The sequence below is a fragment of the Salvelinus sp. IW2-2015 genome, linkage group LG6.1, assembly GCF_002910315.2.
Source record: "Salvelinus sp. IW2-2015 linkage group LG6.1, ASM291031v2, whole genome shotgun sequence".
Classification (NCBI taxonomy): domain Eukaryota; kingdom Metazoa; phylum Chordata; class Actinopteri; order Salmoniformes; family Salmonidae; genus Salvelinus; species Salvelinus sp. IW2-2015.
In genome coordinates, this window is record NC_036845.1 from 945,701 (window position 1) to 958,665 (window position 12,965).

The 12,965-nt window shown below is 44.2% G+C and overlaps 2 protein-coding genes across 2 annotated transcripts in view; both read right to left on the reverse strand.

Annotated features, from left to right (window-relative positions):
* Positions 1 to 2,391: 2,391 nt before the first annotated feature.
* Positions 2,392 to 11,401, reverse strand: LOC111964838 (adaptin ear-binding coat-associated protein 1-like). The gene is made up of 8 exons (XM_070443868.1): positions 11,287 to 11,401; positions 10,210 to 10,310; positions 9,493 to 9,597; positions 8,282 to 8,363; positions 6,867 to 6,975; positions 5,701 to 5,959; positions 2,794 to 2,899; positions 2,392 to 2,717 (listed from the first exon to the last, which is right to left on the reverse strand). The coding sequence occupies exons 1-8, from the start codon at positions 11,379 to 11,381 to the stop codon at positions 2,663 to 2,665; spliced, it is 912 nt and encodes a 303-aa protein (XP_070299969.1). The 5' UTR covers positions 11,382 to 11,401; the 3' UTR covers positions 2,392 to 2,662.
* Positions 11,402 to 11,825: 424 nt separating this feature from the next.
* Positions 11,826 to 12,965, reverse strand: part of LOC112081092 (single-stranded DNA cytosine deaminase-like) — a 1,562-nt gene continuing 422 nt past the window's right edge. Inside the window, exons 2-4 of the mRNA XM_024147108.2 lie at positions 12,263 to 12,551; positions 12,053 to 12,168; positions 11,826 to 11,964 (exon numbers count right to left, since the gene is read on the reverse strand). Coding sequence (XP_024002876.1) covers positions 11,914 to 11,964; positions 12,053 to 12,168; positions 12,263 to 12,551 — 456 coding nt within the window. The 3' untranslated portion in view covers positions 11,826 to 11,913. The remainder of the gene's footprint in view (positions 11,965 to 12,052; positions 12,169 to 12,262; positions 12,552 to 12,965) is intronic.

Genomic DNA, 12,965 nt, shown 5'->3' on the forward strand with positions numbered 1-12,965 from the left:
TTACCTCTCATTACTCAAAGGGTTAAAAATGGTTTCATTATTAACTGTAAGGTCTCCTCTTTCTCAGTGTACATTTATCCTGGACCACCTTAGTGTTAAAAGCACTGTTCAGTATAAATCCAACACTTCCGTAATTTAACCATTTGAGGCAGGTTTGTGTTGGCCGCTTTCACATAGACATCTTAACCCCAAAGTAAAAAGATGCCAGTAAACCTGTCATGTGCGCGTATTTATATGTTTGTGGATCCTTTACGCCTACTTCTTACTGCGATGTGGAGTTCCTGCAGTTTTTTTTTCCCTCATGGGTTACGAGCTTAAAAAAGACAACACAATCAAACCCCTTGACTCAACTTTAGTGAAGTGTTTCCTTTTGAGGCTAGCTTCTTGAATTTGATCACATTACGGTTATCTTCACTTCTTAGCACATGATATTGTAATCATGTGATAAAGATCCTAGGAGCTAAGCAGTAGATATGAAAACACATAAACCAACACAGCTGACGTAAGTACGACTCTACACTAGCAGAAGACATTCTCCCAGTTCATTTTCCAGTCATCTTCCCATTCGCCCTATGCTTTTAGTTTTTCTCAACACCGACAATCAATATATATACTATCACCTCAATTAATCGAACATCATGTCATCAGCTCAATGCAATGATGATGAAGGCCAAAAAAGTTTTGTCAAACCCACTTCTGAGCTTGAATTGACTGATAAGATGTTTTGCTGCCTGTTGGTCAAGGTGCATTTGTGTTGTCAGGTTGTAGAATTAGAGAAATATATGAGTAAGCCAGGACAAACCAAAACTATGAACTAGAGTACAAGAAGCCAGCAGATCTGAGCTGGCGAGGTATATGAGTTACAGGATGCTTAGACCTATTTACTGCTAGGTTAAAACGTTGAGATACTGATATTCCACTGTATTACTTTTGTATACCATGCATCTATGTAATACCCCACTACACTCTTTCCCTCCTGCCTTAATCCAAATCCAATCCCCTCCTGTCCCTCTACTACCAAGTCCATCATTTAAAAACTTTAAACCATCTCTTACCCTCCCTCAGCATGTCTACTCCCATCCCATCCTCGTCGCATCCTTATTCCCCTTCTTCTCATTACCCCTATGCCCATTCGCTTTATACACTCTAGCTCACTAGACTCCTCGATATCCATTTGAAAGTAAACCTCTTCCGACCCCCACATCCCCTCCATCATAGTCCAGGCCATAACGCCATCTCTCACTCGTCCCTCCTATGCCCTACCACTCCAATCCAATCCCAACTCTTGTCCTATCCAACTCGCTCTGGTCCCGAGGCCATCCAGGAATATATATCCTTCTCACGAATAAGCAAGCCCAACAAGTTAATCAGTGTGGTTCAACAGTGCGTAAAAACCTGAAATATCACAAATGGATTGGTCTGGCTGTACATGGACAGCGTACTTCAGTTACCAGGGTACAACACGCAACCATTTAATTTATTAGAATACAGGAAGACACCGACGGACGGAAAACACAAGACGACAGACAGTTGATATATTAACACACGCGCCTATTCATCCAGAACAGGGCACCAAAGTCGTGACTAAATTGAGTCATCACTACCCAGAAACCCCTAGGAAACTGTTTACATCACAAGGCCTAAAATCAGGCCTGTCTATCACCCAGATGGGTTTAACCCTTCCTCACCCTCCATCCCTCCTCAGACCCCACCCATCTTTCACTCCCTCAATCAGCACATTTTTTCCTCTCTCTCCCTCCATTTCTGTGTTAATTGACCAACTAACACCAGCCTCCTGTTAAAAACAATGCAGCTAGTGACCCAGACATGTGCTCATCCCCAGCAGTGATAATGTCCACAGCAGCTGCTGCTGTGCATCTCACCACTGTCAGACTGTGGTTGTAGGACCGCAATAGCCCACTAAAGGGCGCCAAACAGCATGACTGCTGTTGTAAACTTACAGTAGATCAGTGTCCACTCAAAGCAGAAGCTGCTCCAAAGCACAGCTCCAGACTCACCGTGGCCTAACCTTAGCAATTAAGAGGAAAATGCAAAACTGACCTTAGATCAGATATAAGATAACTTGGTCATATACTAATGCATCCAGGCAAGCCTGTAAATCAGTTATTTCAGGCGATAATTCCAGTTGTACTGGAGATTCTAAAGGAAAATTAGCTACAACACTACCACAACAACAATGGGAATTACAAACTACTGACACTATATACATTTACAATAATATATTATGTACATAACTTAATGAATGTATTTATTTATCAAGACTATAGTAGTGTGAGCCCCCATCATTCCTTTCTGTAACATCTTTCATTTAGAGAGATTTACCCTCAGTCTTTTCCCTCCGTAATAAATACATACTCTGTTGCAATAGATAGAGAGACAGAGGGAGAGAAGGGCAAGGAGAGGGGGACGGGGGAAGAGAGTGTAACTTTGGGGCTGAGAGGGAAAGATGTAGAAGGAGAGGATGGTAAGGAGAGGAAGCCAGGAGAGGGGTGAGGAGAGAGAGAAATAAAGAGAGGGGGGAGAGAGAGAGAAAGAGTACACTGAGGTTGAGGTGATAATATACAGTGTTCTGCTGGAGTCCTCCCCTGGTCAGGGGTTAAAGGTCAGGTGAAGGTCAAGTGAAAGAGATTGTGCGACGACCTCAGAACTGCTGCCAGTTGGTGGAACCATCATCGTTGGCGAGAGGAGACATTGACCTGCATTATGGGGAAAAAGAGGAGAGCATTAATGGGGGGAACAGAATAATGAAAGAAGAGAAGATTATCCCCTTACTTTTCTGGGGCAGAGAAGTCTCCCCACATGTCCGAGCCACTTGTAGGGTTGGGGTTCGGCTGCACCACAGAGTTGGAGTTACTGCTGTCCAGGTCTAACAAACAGCCTGAGAACAGAGAGACAACGACAGAATTAGGAATTTGAAAACTAATTTAATAGGATCTCTATGGAGACAACACACATCAGACTCTTCAATACACACCCTCTACTGCTTTCTCTACATTCATACTCTAATGACAACAGCCTTTTTTCTTGGTTAGCTTATAAAACTAAAAGAAAAAACATGCTGGACCCCATTCAATCCTTGACCTAATTACACAGTGGCATATAAAACATACACTTTTTCCCTTCAGTCAAATGAAATCACAGCATGGTTTGGGGAACTGTAAAAATCAATTGAAATAAATAAATTAGGCCCTAATCTATGTATTTCACAAGAGAGGCCAGGAGCACAGCCATAGGTGGGCTTGGAGTTTTTCCCTAGAAAAGGGCTTTATGACAGACAGAAATACTGCTCAATATCATCAGTTGTCCGGGTGGCTGGTCTAAGACGATCCCGCAGGTGAAGAAGCCAGATGTGGAGGTCCTGGGCTGGCGTGGTTACGCGTGGTCTGCGGTTGTGAGGCCGGTTGGACGTACTGCCAAATTCTCTAAAACAGCGTTGGAGGCGGCTTATGGTAGAGAAATTAACATTCAATTCTCTGGCAACAGCTCTGGTGGACATTCCTGCAGTGTCACGATCGTCGTATTGTGGAAGAGAGGAGGACCAAGGCGCAGCGTGATAACAATACATCTTCTTTATTTGAAGACGAAAACGAAACGAAGAACACTATACAAACTAGACAAAACAATAAAACGACGAACGTGAAGCTATAGAACAAATAGTGCTGACACTAAACACTACACATAGACAATCACCCACGAACTACCTAATGAATATGGCTGCCTAAATATGGTTCCCAATCASAGACAACGATAGACAGCTGTCTCTAATTGAGAACCAATCTAGGCAACCATAAACATACATACACCTAGACTACACACTGCCCCATTAACATACAAAACCCCTAGACAATACAAAACACATACATCCCCCATGTCACACCCTGACCTAACTAAAATAATAAAGAAAACAAAGATAACTAAGGCCAGGGCGTGACATGCAGTCAGCATGCCAGTTCCACACTCCCTCGAAACTTAAGACATCTGTGGCATTTTTTGTGACAAAACTGAACATTTCAGAGTGGCCATTTATTGTCCCCAGCACAAGGTGCACCTGTGTAATGATCATGCTGTTTAATCCGTTTCTTGATATGCCACACCTGTCAGGTGGTACGATTACAGTATCTTGGCAAAGGAGAAATGCACACTAACAGGGATGTAAACAATTTTGTGCACCAAATTTGAGAGAACTAAGCTATTTGTGCATATGGAAACTTTCTGAGATATTTTATTTCAGCTCATGAAACATGGGACCAACACTTTACATATTGTGTTTATTTTTTTGTTTATTATATACACTATATATATATATATACACACAAAAGTATGTGAATATCTCTTCAAATTAGTGGATTCGGCTATGTCAGCCACACCTGTTGCTGACAGGTGTATAAAATTGAGCACACAGCCATGCAATCTCCATAGACAAACATTGGCAGTAGAATGGCCTTACTGAAGAGCTCAGTGACTTTCAACACGGCACTGTCATAAGATGCCACCTTTCCAACAAGTCAATTTGTCAAATATCTTCCCTGCTAGAGCTGCCCCAGTCAACTTTAAGTGCTGTTATTGTGTGTGGAACGTGGAAACGTCTCGGAGCAACAGCGGCTCAGCCGCGACGTGGTAGGCCACACAAGCTCACAGAATGTGACCGGCGAGTGCTGAAGAGCGTAGCGAGTAAAAATTGTCTGTCTTCTGTTGCAACACTCACTACCAACTTCCAAACTGCCTCTGGAAACAACATCAGCACAGGAACGATTCGTCAGGAGCTTCATGAAATAGTTTTCCATGGCTGAGCAGCCGCACACAAGCCTAAGATCACCATGCACAATGCCAAGCGTTGGCTGGAGTGGTGTAAAGCTCACCGCCATTGGACTCTGGAGCAGTGGAAACGTGTTCTCTAGAGTGATAAATACGCTTCACCATCTGGCAGTCCGACGGACGAATCTGGGTCTGGCGCATGCCAGGAGAACGTTACCTGCCCCAATGCATAGTGCCAACTGTCAAGTTTGGTGGAGGAGGAATAAAGGTCTGGGGCTGTTTTTCATGGATCAGGCTAGGCCCCTTTGTTCCAGTGAAGGGAAATCCTAAAGTTACAGCATAAAAGGACATTCTAGACAATTCTGTGCTTACAACTTTGTGGCAAAAGTTTGGGGAAGGTCCTTTCCTGTTTCAGCATGACAATGTCACAGTGCACAAAGCGAGGTCCAGACTGAAATGGTTTGTTGAGATCGGTGTGGAAGAACTTGACTGGCCTGCACAGAGCCCTGACCTCAACCCCATCGAACACCTTTGGGATGAATAGGAACGCCAATTGCGAGCTAGGCCTAATTGCAGAACATCACTGCCTGACCTCACTAATGCTCTTGTGGCTGAATGGAAGCAAGTCCTCATAGAAAGCCTTCCCAGAAGAGTGGAGGCTGTTATGGCAGCAAAGGGGGGACCAACTCCATATTAATGCCCATGATTTTGGAATGAGATGTTCAGGGAGCAGGTGTCCACATACATTTGGTCATGTAGTGCATATCTATCTGAACAACCAGTAGCATTACACTTCGCTGAACGTGGCCCAAAATGCTGTTCACCTACCTGTGTTACTTCCCCCTGAGAACATGTCACTTCCTGCTGAGAATGTGTTGTTTCCTCCTGAAAATGTGTCACTNGCCCAAAATGCTGTTCACCTACCTGTGTTACTTCCCCCTGAGAACATGTCACTTCCTGCTGAGAATGTGTTGTTTCCTCCTGAAAATGTGTCACTTCCCTCTGAAAACGAGTCACTTCCCGCAGAGAATAAGTCTCCCCCTGAGAATAAACCTTCGTTGTCATTGGAGGAGCTTGACATAGGGGGAGGGGCTATCTTGGTGCCTCCACCGCCAGGGGGAGGAGGGAGGAGCCCAAAGCCACCAGCGCTCTGGGGGCGGGACTTGTCTCTCTTTCTGCCTTGCTGAGAGAGGAACAGACATGGAAAGAAAGAGAGAGGTGCGACGGGTGAGAAGGAAGGAGAGGAATAGGTGTTTGCGTGATAGCTTGACAAAGCTTATAAACAGAGCATGGGTTTGCAACGTGTGCGTGCATGTTCGCTTTTTAGTTGTTAAGCGCTAACCAGATGGTACCATGGTAGGAGTATCTAGAAGAAAAAGAAACGCACACCTATTTAGGCGAGGTGCTGGCTAGCGGAGTATAAAACTAGAAAATATAGGAGAGCCGCACACTCTAGGAGCTCAGATGCAAAAATGTAATATCCAACGTTTCGACAGCAAAGCTGTCTTCATCAGGGTTTAATCACAAACACTGGAGGATGACTCGTTTATATAGTGTCAAAAGACACACAGGTGTCTGTAATCATGGCCAAAAGTGGCCTAATATCATTGGTTAATTCTCAGATATTAAAATGGCATACAAAGAACAGCATACAAAAACCAAATGGATAGCATACGATCATAGATTCATTTTAGACTACACAAGCTTACAAACAATTACAATGGCAAAGTCACAATAATCAGAAGAATGGCTTCAGATCAAAGTCTACGTTGAGACCGAAGGGAGCAAGGGTCTTTAAGTTAAAGATCCAGGCAGCCTCTCGTTTTAACAATAAATTATCAAGGTCACCCACTCTCCTAGGGAGGGTGACATGTTCGATGCCAATATAACGCAGAGACGAAATCGAGTGGCCTAACTCCAAAAAGTGGGCCGCAACTGGGTAAGTCAAGTTTTTGCACCTAATGGTGCTACGATGCTCTGAGATACGTACTTTTAATTCGCGCTTTGTTTTACCCACATCATTTTTACCACAAGGACAAGGACACAAGGACCATGGTAGGAGTACTATGGGTATGAGTTGATGAAGTTACCCCGATATTGAGAGTGATGGTCTGTCCTTCTTTGAAACCCAGGTCCAGTTTAGGAGTGTTGTCTGGAGTCTGAGACTGCTTACTGATCTCAAGCTCCTGTTTCACCCACCTGAGAGAGAGACAGAGAGACAGAGGTAGCGAGCGAGCGATAGAGAGAGAGAAAGAGATATATACAGTAAATAGATAGAGAGAAAGAATGAGAGGGAAAAGGGACAGAGAGTTATAGCTAGATATTACATTTCAAGCGTCTTTATTCTTTTGAAAAATGTTCTGTGCATAATGTTTACTCTCAATTTGTGATTGTTTATTTCACTTGCATTGGCAAGACAAAGGAGATGATTGTGGACTACAGGAAGAGGAGGACAGAGCACGCCAACATTCTCATCGACGGGGCTGCAGTGGAGCAGGTTGAGAGCTTCAAGTTCCTTGGTGTCCACATCACCAACAAACTAACATGGTCCAAGCACACCAAGACAGTCGTGAAGAGGGCACGACAAAACCTATTCCCCCTCAGGAGACTGGAAATATTTGGCATGGGTCCCCAGATCTTCAAAAGGTTCTACAGCTGCAACATCGATAGCATCCTGACAAGTTGCATCACTGCCTGGTATGGCAACTGCTCGGCCGCCGACCGCAAGGCACTACAGAGGGTAGTGCATGCGGCCCAGTACATCACTGGGGCCAAGCTTCCTGCCATCCAGGACCTCTATACCAGGCGGTGTCAGAGGAAGGCCCTAAAAATTGTCAAAGACTCCAGCCACCCTAGTCATAGACTGTTCTCTCTGCTACCACACAGCAAGCGGTACCGGAGCGCCAATTCTAGGTCCAAGAGGCTTCTAAACAGCTTCTACCCCCAAGTCATAAGACTCCTGAACATCTAGTCAAATGGCTACCCAAACTATTTGCATTGCCCCTCTCACCCCCTCTTTACACCACTGCTACTCTGTTGTCATCTATGCATAGTCACTTTAATAACTCTACCTACATGTACATACTACCTCAACTAACTGGTGCCCCTGCACATTGACTACTGGTACCCCCCTGTATATAGTCTCGCTATTGTTATTTTATTGCTGCTCTTTAATTGCTTCTACTTTTATCTCTTATTCTTATTTTTTTTAAACTGCATTATTGGTTAGGGGCTCGTAAGTAAGCATTTAATTGTAGGATCTACACCTGTTGTATTCAGCGCATGTGACTAATACAATTTGATTTGATTTTGATTTGAATATAAACATATATTTTCCATGTCAATAAAGCCCCTTTGAATTGAATCGAGAGTTATATAGTGAAACAGATGACAGGCTATTACTAATTCATGTCAGTTAGAAGTCAACATTCTAGCTCTGAGCTGCACTTGTTTTGCTAATGTTATGAGAGTGTTCTCTGTTGTGACAGCTGTAAGAGCAACACACTTAAAGTGGTCCTGCAGCGCCACGTTGAAGTCAAACGAGTCTCCTCTGTCCCCGAACCCGATGCCTATGAATGCACTGCGACCTGAGAGACAGAGGCCAAAGAAGAACAACAGACCAATGTAAATTACAAATCAAATCACTTCGTACACACACTGATCCTAAAACAGAGACATAGCACAGTGAGAAACAACTGATTGTGTACTCCAAATGCTGTAGTAGAATACTGTTTCATACTACACACTCAAATGATCCAAAACATACCTTGTTATTACTGTGGTATACTACTACTACTACTACTACTACTACTATACCGAACAAAAATATGAACGCAACATGCAACAATTTCAATGATTTTATTGAGTTACAGTTCATGTAAGGAAATCAGTCAATTGAATTAGGCATAAATTAGGCAATAAATTAGGCAATAATCTATGGATTTCACATGACTGGGCAGGGGCACAGCCATGGGTGGGCCTGGGAGGGCATAGACCCACCCACTGGGGAGCCAGGTCCAGCCAATCAGAATAAGTTTTTCCCGCACAAAAGGGCTTTAATACAGATAGAAATACTTCTCAGTTTCATCAGCTGTCCGGGTGGCAGGTGAAGAAGCCAGATATGGATGTCCTGGGCTGGCCTGMTTAAACGTGGTCTGAGGTAGTGAGTCTGGTTGGATGTATTGCCAAATTCTCTAAAACYATGTTGGAGGCAGCTTATGGTAGAGAAATAAACATTKAATTCTTTGGCAACAGCTCTGGTGGACATTACTGCAGTCAGCATGTCATTTGCYCACTCCCTCAAAACTTGAGACATCTGTGGCATTGTGTTTTGTGACAAAACTGAACATTTTAGAGTGGCCTTTTATTGTCACCAGCACAAGATGCACCTGTGTAATGACGATGCTGTTTAATTAGCTTCTTGATATGCCACACCTATAAGGTGGATGGATTATCTTGGCAAAGGAGAAATGCTCACTAAAAGGAATGTAAACAAATATGTGCAAATTTTATTTTGTGAAATAAGCTTTTTGGGCATATGGAACATCTCTGGGATCTTTTATTTCAGCTCAAGAAACATGGGAACAAAACTTTACATGTTGCATATATATTTTTGTTCAGTATAATAACTGCTAATAGAAAATGTGAGGAAGTAGTGTGTGATACTTCTTTCTAATTTGTCCAGATGGTGACGATGGACGACGATCAACAACCCACCACTCTCATCCTGGATCCGAAGCACAAAGTAACGACTGGAGTCACTGACGGTTTCTATGGCGATGCCAGGGTACTCYTCCACTGGTGCCTGTGCAAACAGCTCCCCTGCAGAGATGGAGGGTAATTAGAACTTAGACATTATAACTAATAGTTCAAGTCAAGAGTCAGAGAGCAAGGTGGAACAGTTAACATGGTCCTTTCAGATCAACAAGAAGTGCCCAGGGGACAATTTGGAATTGGGCACGATGATCTTCTGACTAGAAGTGCCTTGAGGTGGGCTAGGGGCTAGGGTAGGAGTTCCCAATTACATTCAGCAGTGGGCCAATATTTCCTTGAGCGGATGCTCGGAACATAGTTATAAATAATTTGTACACTGGAAATTGACTGCAAGAAACAGATATAGTATTTGACAAAAACAGAATCATTTCAAACCTTGATTATATTGGGATACGATCACATATGCCTCTCTATTTATGCGTGAGAATACTTGGGAACAGATTTCCTTAATTCAAATTACTTTGAGCATTTCCTGGTGATTTTACAGTCTTTCATGTCTAAGAACAAAAATAATTATTTGTAAAAATGTAAAACTTGGGGGGCCAAATCAAATTTGGCCTGCGGGCCGCCTATTGGGTAACCCTGGGCTAGGGGCTAGGGGCTAGGGGCTAGGGGTTAGGGGCTAGGGGCTAGGGGCTAGGGGCCGATTTGGCCTCTCACCAGAGATCTTGTCCTCCAGTTTGATGAAAGCCACTTTTCCCCGAGCCGTCACTCTCATGCGGCCTGTCCAATCAGGGGCGTCCAGCTTCCAATCCGCAGCCCTGAGGGAGACACAGACTGCCAATCAGAGATGAGACTGACTGTATAGGTGTGTGTGTGAGAAAGAGGGAGACCATGTTGATAACCAACCACCACACTTTGCTACCGAAATGAGAGTGACTGGGCTGGCAGTTCACCAGAACTGGGGTGGAATATTCCCTCATTACTATTACTCACTACATCACACAACAGACTCAGCTTTGTGCGTGGTCATGGCACTTTACTAGTGGTCAGCCAATCAGCTCCCAGGAGACAGATACAGTATGAAGCGCTGTCCAGTCAGCATGGAGATAGACTGGATCACGTTAAAATACCAGCCAATGAACAAATGGGTAAACACAATATAGTCACACACACTGCCAAACGTAGACTGTACCCTAACAGGACAGAAGTCACTGTCAACAAGAGATCCTTTAACGAACCCTGGTCAGAAAGTAACAGGATAGGCTACAACAGAGAAAATGCCCAGATAATCCTCAAAGGGAGTAAAAATCTCACCTAATCCTCTAGACCTTTAAATACCGTAGTACCCGCTATAGCCCTTCACTAAACATTCGCCCCAAAGCAGAGTGCAGTCAAAGCGCATTCTGTAAAAAGGGCACACGACACGGTCACGTTTTCGCACTGAAAACAGGATTCAGTGTCATTGTCTGATACCGACAGGTGGAATACAATAATGACAGGTGTATTCTCCCTATCCATCCCACTACGCACAACCTTGACATCTGGTGGTAGATTATTCTTCCCCAATACAAGTCAACCAGTTTGCCTAGTAAACCACCTTAGAAAAAGCTATTGCGCACTGCAAAGGCGACAGAGACGACCATTATAGCCTTTATATGGGCTATGCATTCCCTTGATGTGGGGACAAGAGCTTTGCCTATGGGGACGTTTATTTATCGCCGCATCAAACAATGGATGCTGGAGTCAGACCAGGGCAAGGTCACTGGTTGATGGTGACGGAACCGGGTCTCTTACCTGACTCCCCGGTTCGATGCCCGCGGCGGGATTCGGTAAACGTTGACGTCAGGTTTCACACACAGGATCGACTCGTATTCGCCCTCGGTCGCCATCTTGACTTTAATTAAATCGGTGTGTGGTGATCGTGCACGTTAACGGGTGCGAGAGCGTAATACACTGTGTATTTGCGCACATGAAGCGTTCACATCCATTTCTAATGTCGTTCGTKCAGATTAATCAACCATTGTCAGTGATAGTTTAGGGATCATTGTAATCAATTAGCCTAAACATTATTTGGTTGTTAATCGTTGGCTATGTGAGAGATAAAGAGCTGGTCAAATGTAAATAGAGGATAGGATCATGTCAACACAAAACGACTCAATCACAGTTGGAGGGAATTATTTAATGGATGTGTTACAAGACAGTAATAATGCTACAAAGGGTAAAAATGTAAYTCCCATGGATTAAATAACAATATATAAACACATTATTGAGTTGTACAGTTGACCTATTTCAGTTATTATTATTTACTTTTACAATGATAGATTAAAGTGATCTTTACAGTATAACATTGACAGGTAGSACCAGTGGGAGGAGCAGAAATAAACAGCTCCATATCAGCTATATGACAGGGATAGAGGTGAATCACAGTCCAAGTAGCTCGAAAGCATCTCCCCAATCTTCTGCCTCACCAGGCTGAAAGACAAATCAGTAAATATTATTAGCCTACTAACTCAAGGGTACAGTGTGTGTGTATGTGTGTGTGCGTGTGTGTGTGTCCTACCTGGAGGATGTCGTTAAGTTTCCTGGCCAGTTGAACAGAGTTCTGATGCAGTCCGTCCCAGGCCTTAAACACACGCTGTCTGCAAGCCACAAAGGTCTGCCAACAGTAGAAATAGTCTATAGGGAAGAGACAGAATTATAATGAGAGACGTACACACACACCCACACACACACACACACACACACCCGCACTCACACACACCCTCTCTACCTTCATAGTTCATGACAGTGATCTGCACCCCGGCTCTCTGCAGCATGCGGAGACCCTCTCTCGCACTGCTGTCCTCCGGGTCACAGAAGTAGAGCCTGGAGACATAGATCCTGAGGCGGAGGTTGGGGGTCTGGCTGAGGAACTGGGCCAGCCTGTAGGAGCAGTCTGAGCAGGGGGACCAGGAACAGAACCAGGTGACAGAGTAACACAGTCCCACACTGTCTGGAGCTCCATAACCCCACAGGCCTGGACACAGGGCGCCTGCTTCCAAGAGGCGCAGGAACAGCAGCTGGGGGGGGGAGAAAATAGAGTGATGGAGATGTGTGAGGAAGGTAGACAGGTGAGGAATGAGGGAGAGATAGTTATGGAGATAGGTGAGGAAGGTAGACGGGTGAGGAATGAGGGAGAGATAGTTATGGTGATTGAGATAGGTGAGGAAGGTTAATGGGAGATAGGGAGAGAGGATGGATGTAGTTGAGGAAGAGAGAGAGAGAGAGAGAGAGAGAGAGAGAGGGAATGATTGAGGAGGGAAGATATAGATAGAGAGAAAGGAGAAGGTAAGCATGGTAGAGAAGGTGGAGATAGAAATGAGGGGAAAGAGTAGTGATGAAGACAGGGGAAGAAAGAAAGAAAATGGAAGAGATAGATATATATAACGACGGAAAGGGGAGAGAAACTGGAGCAAAATTGAACAGATGATAAA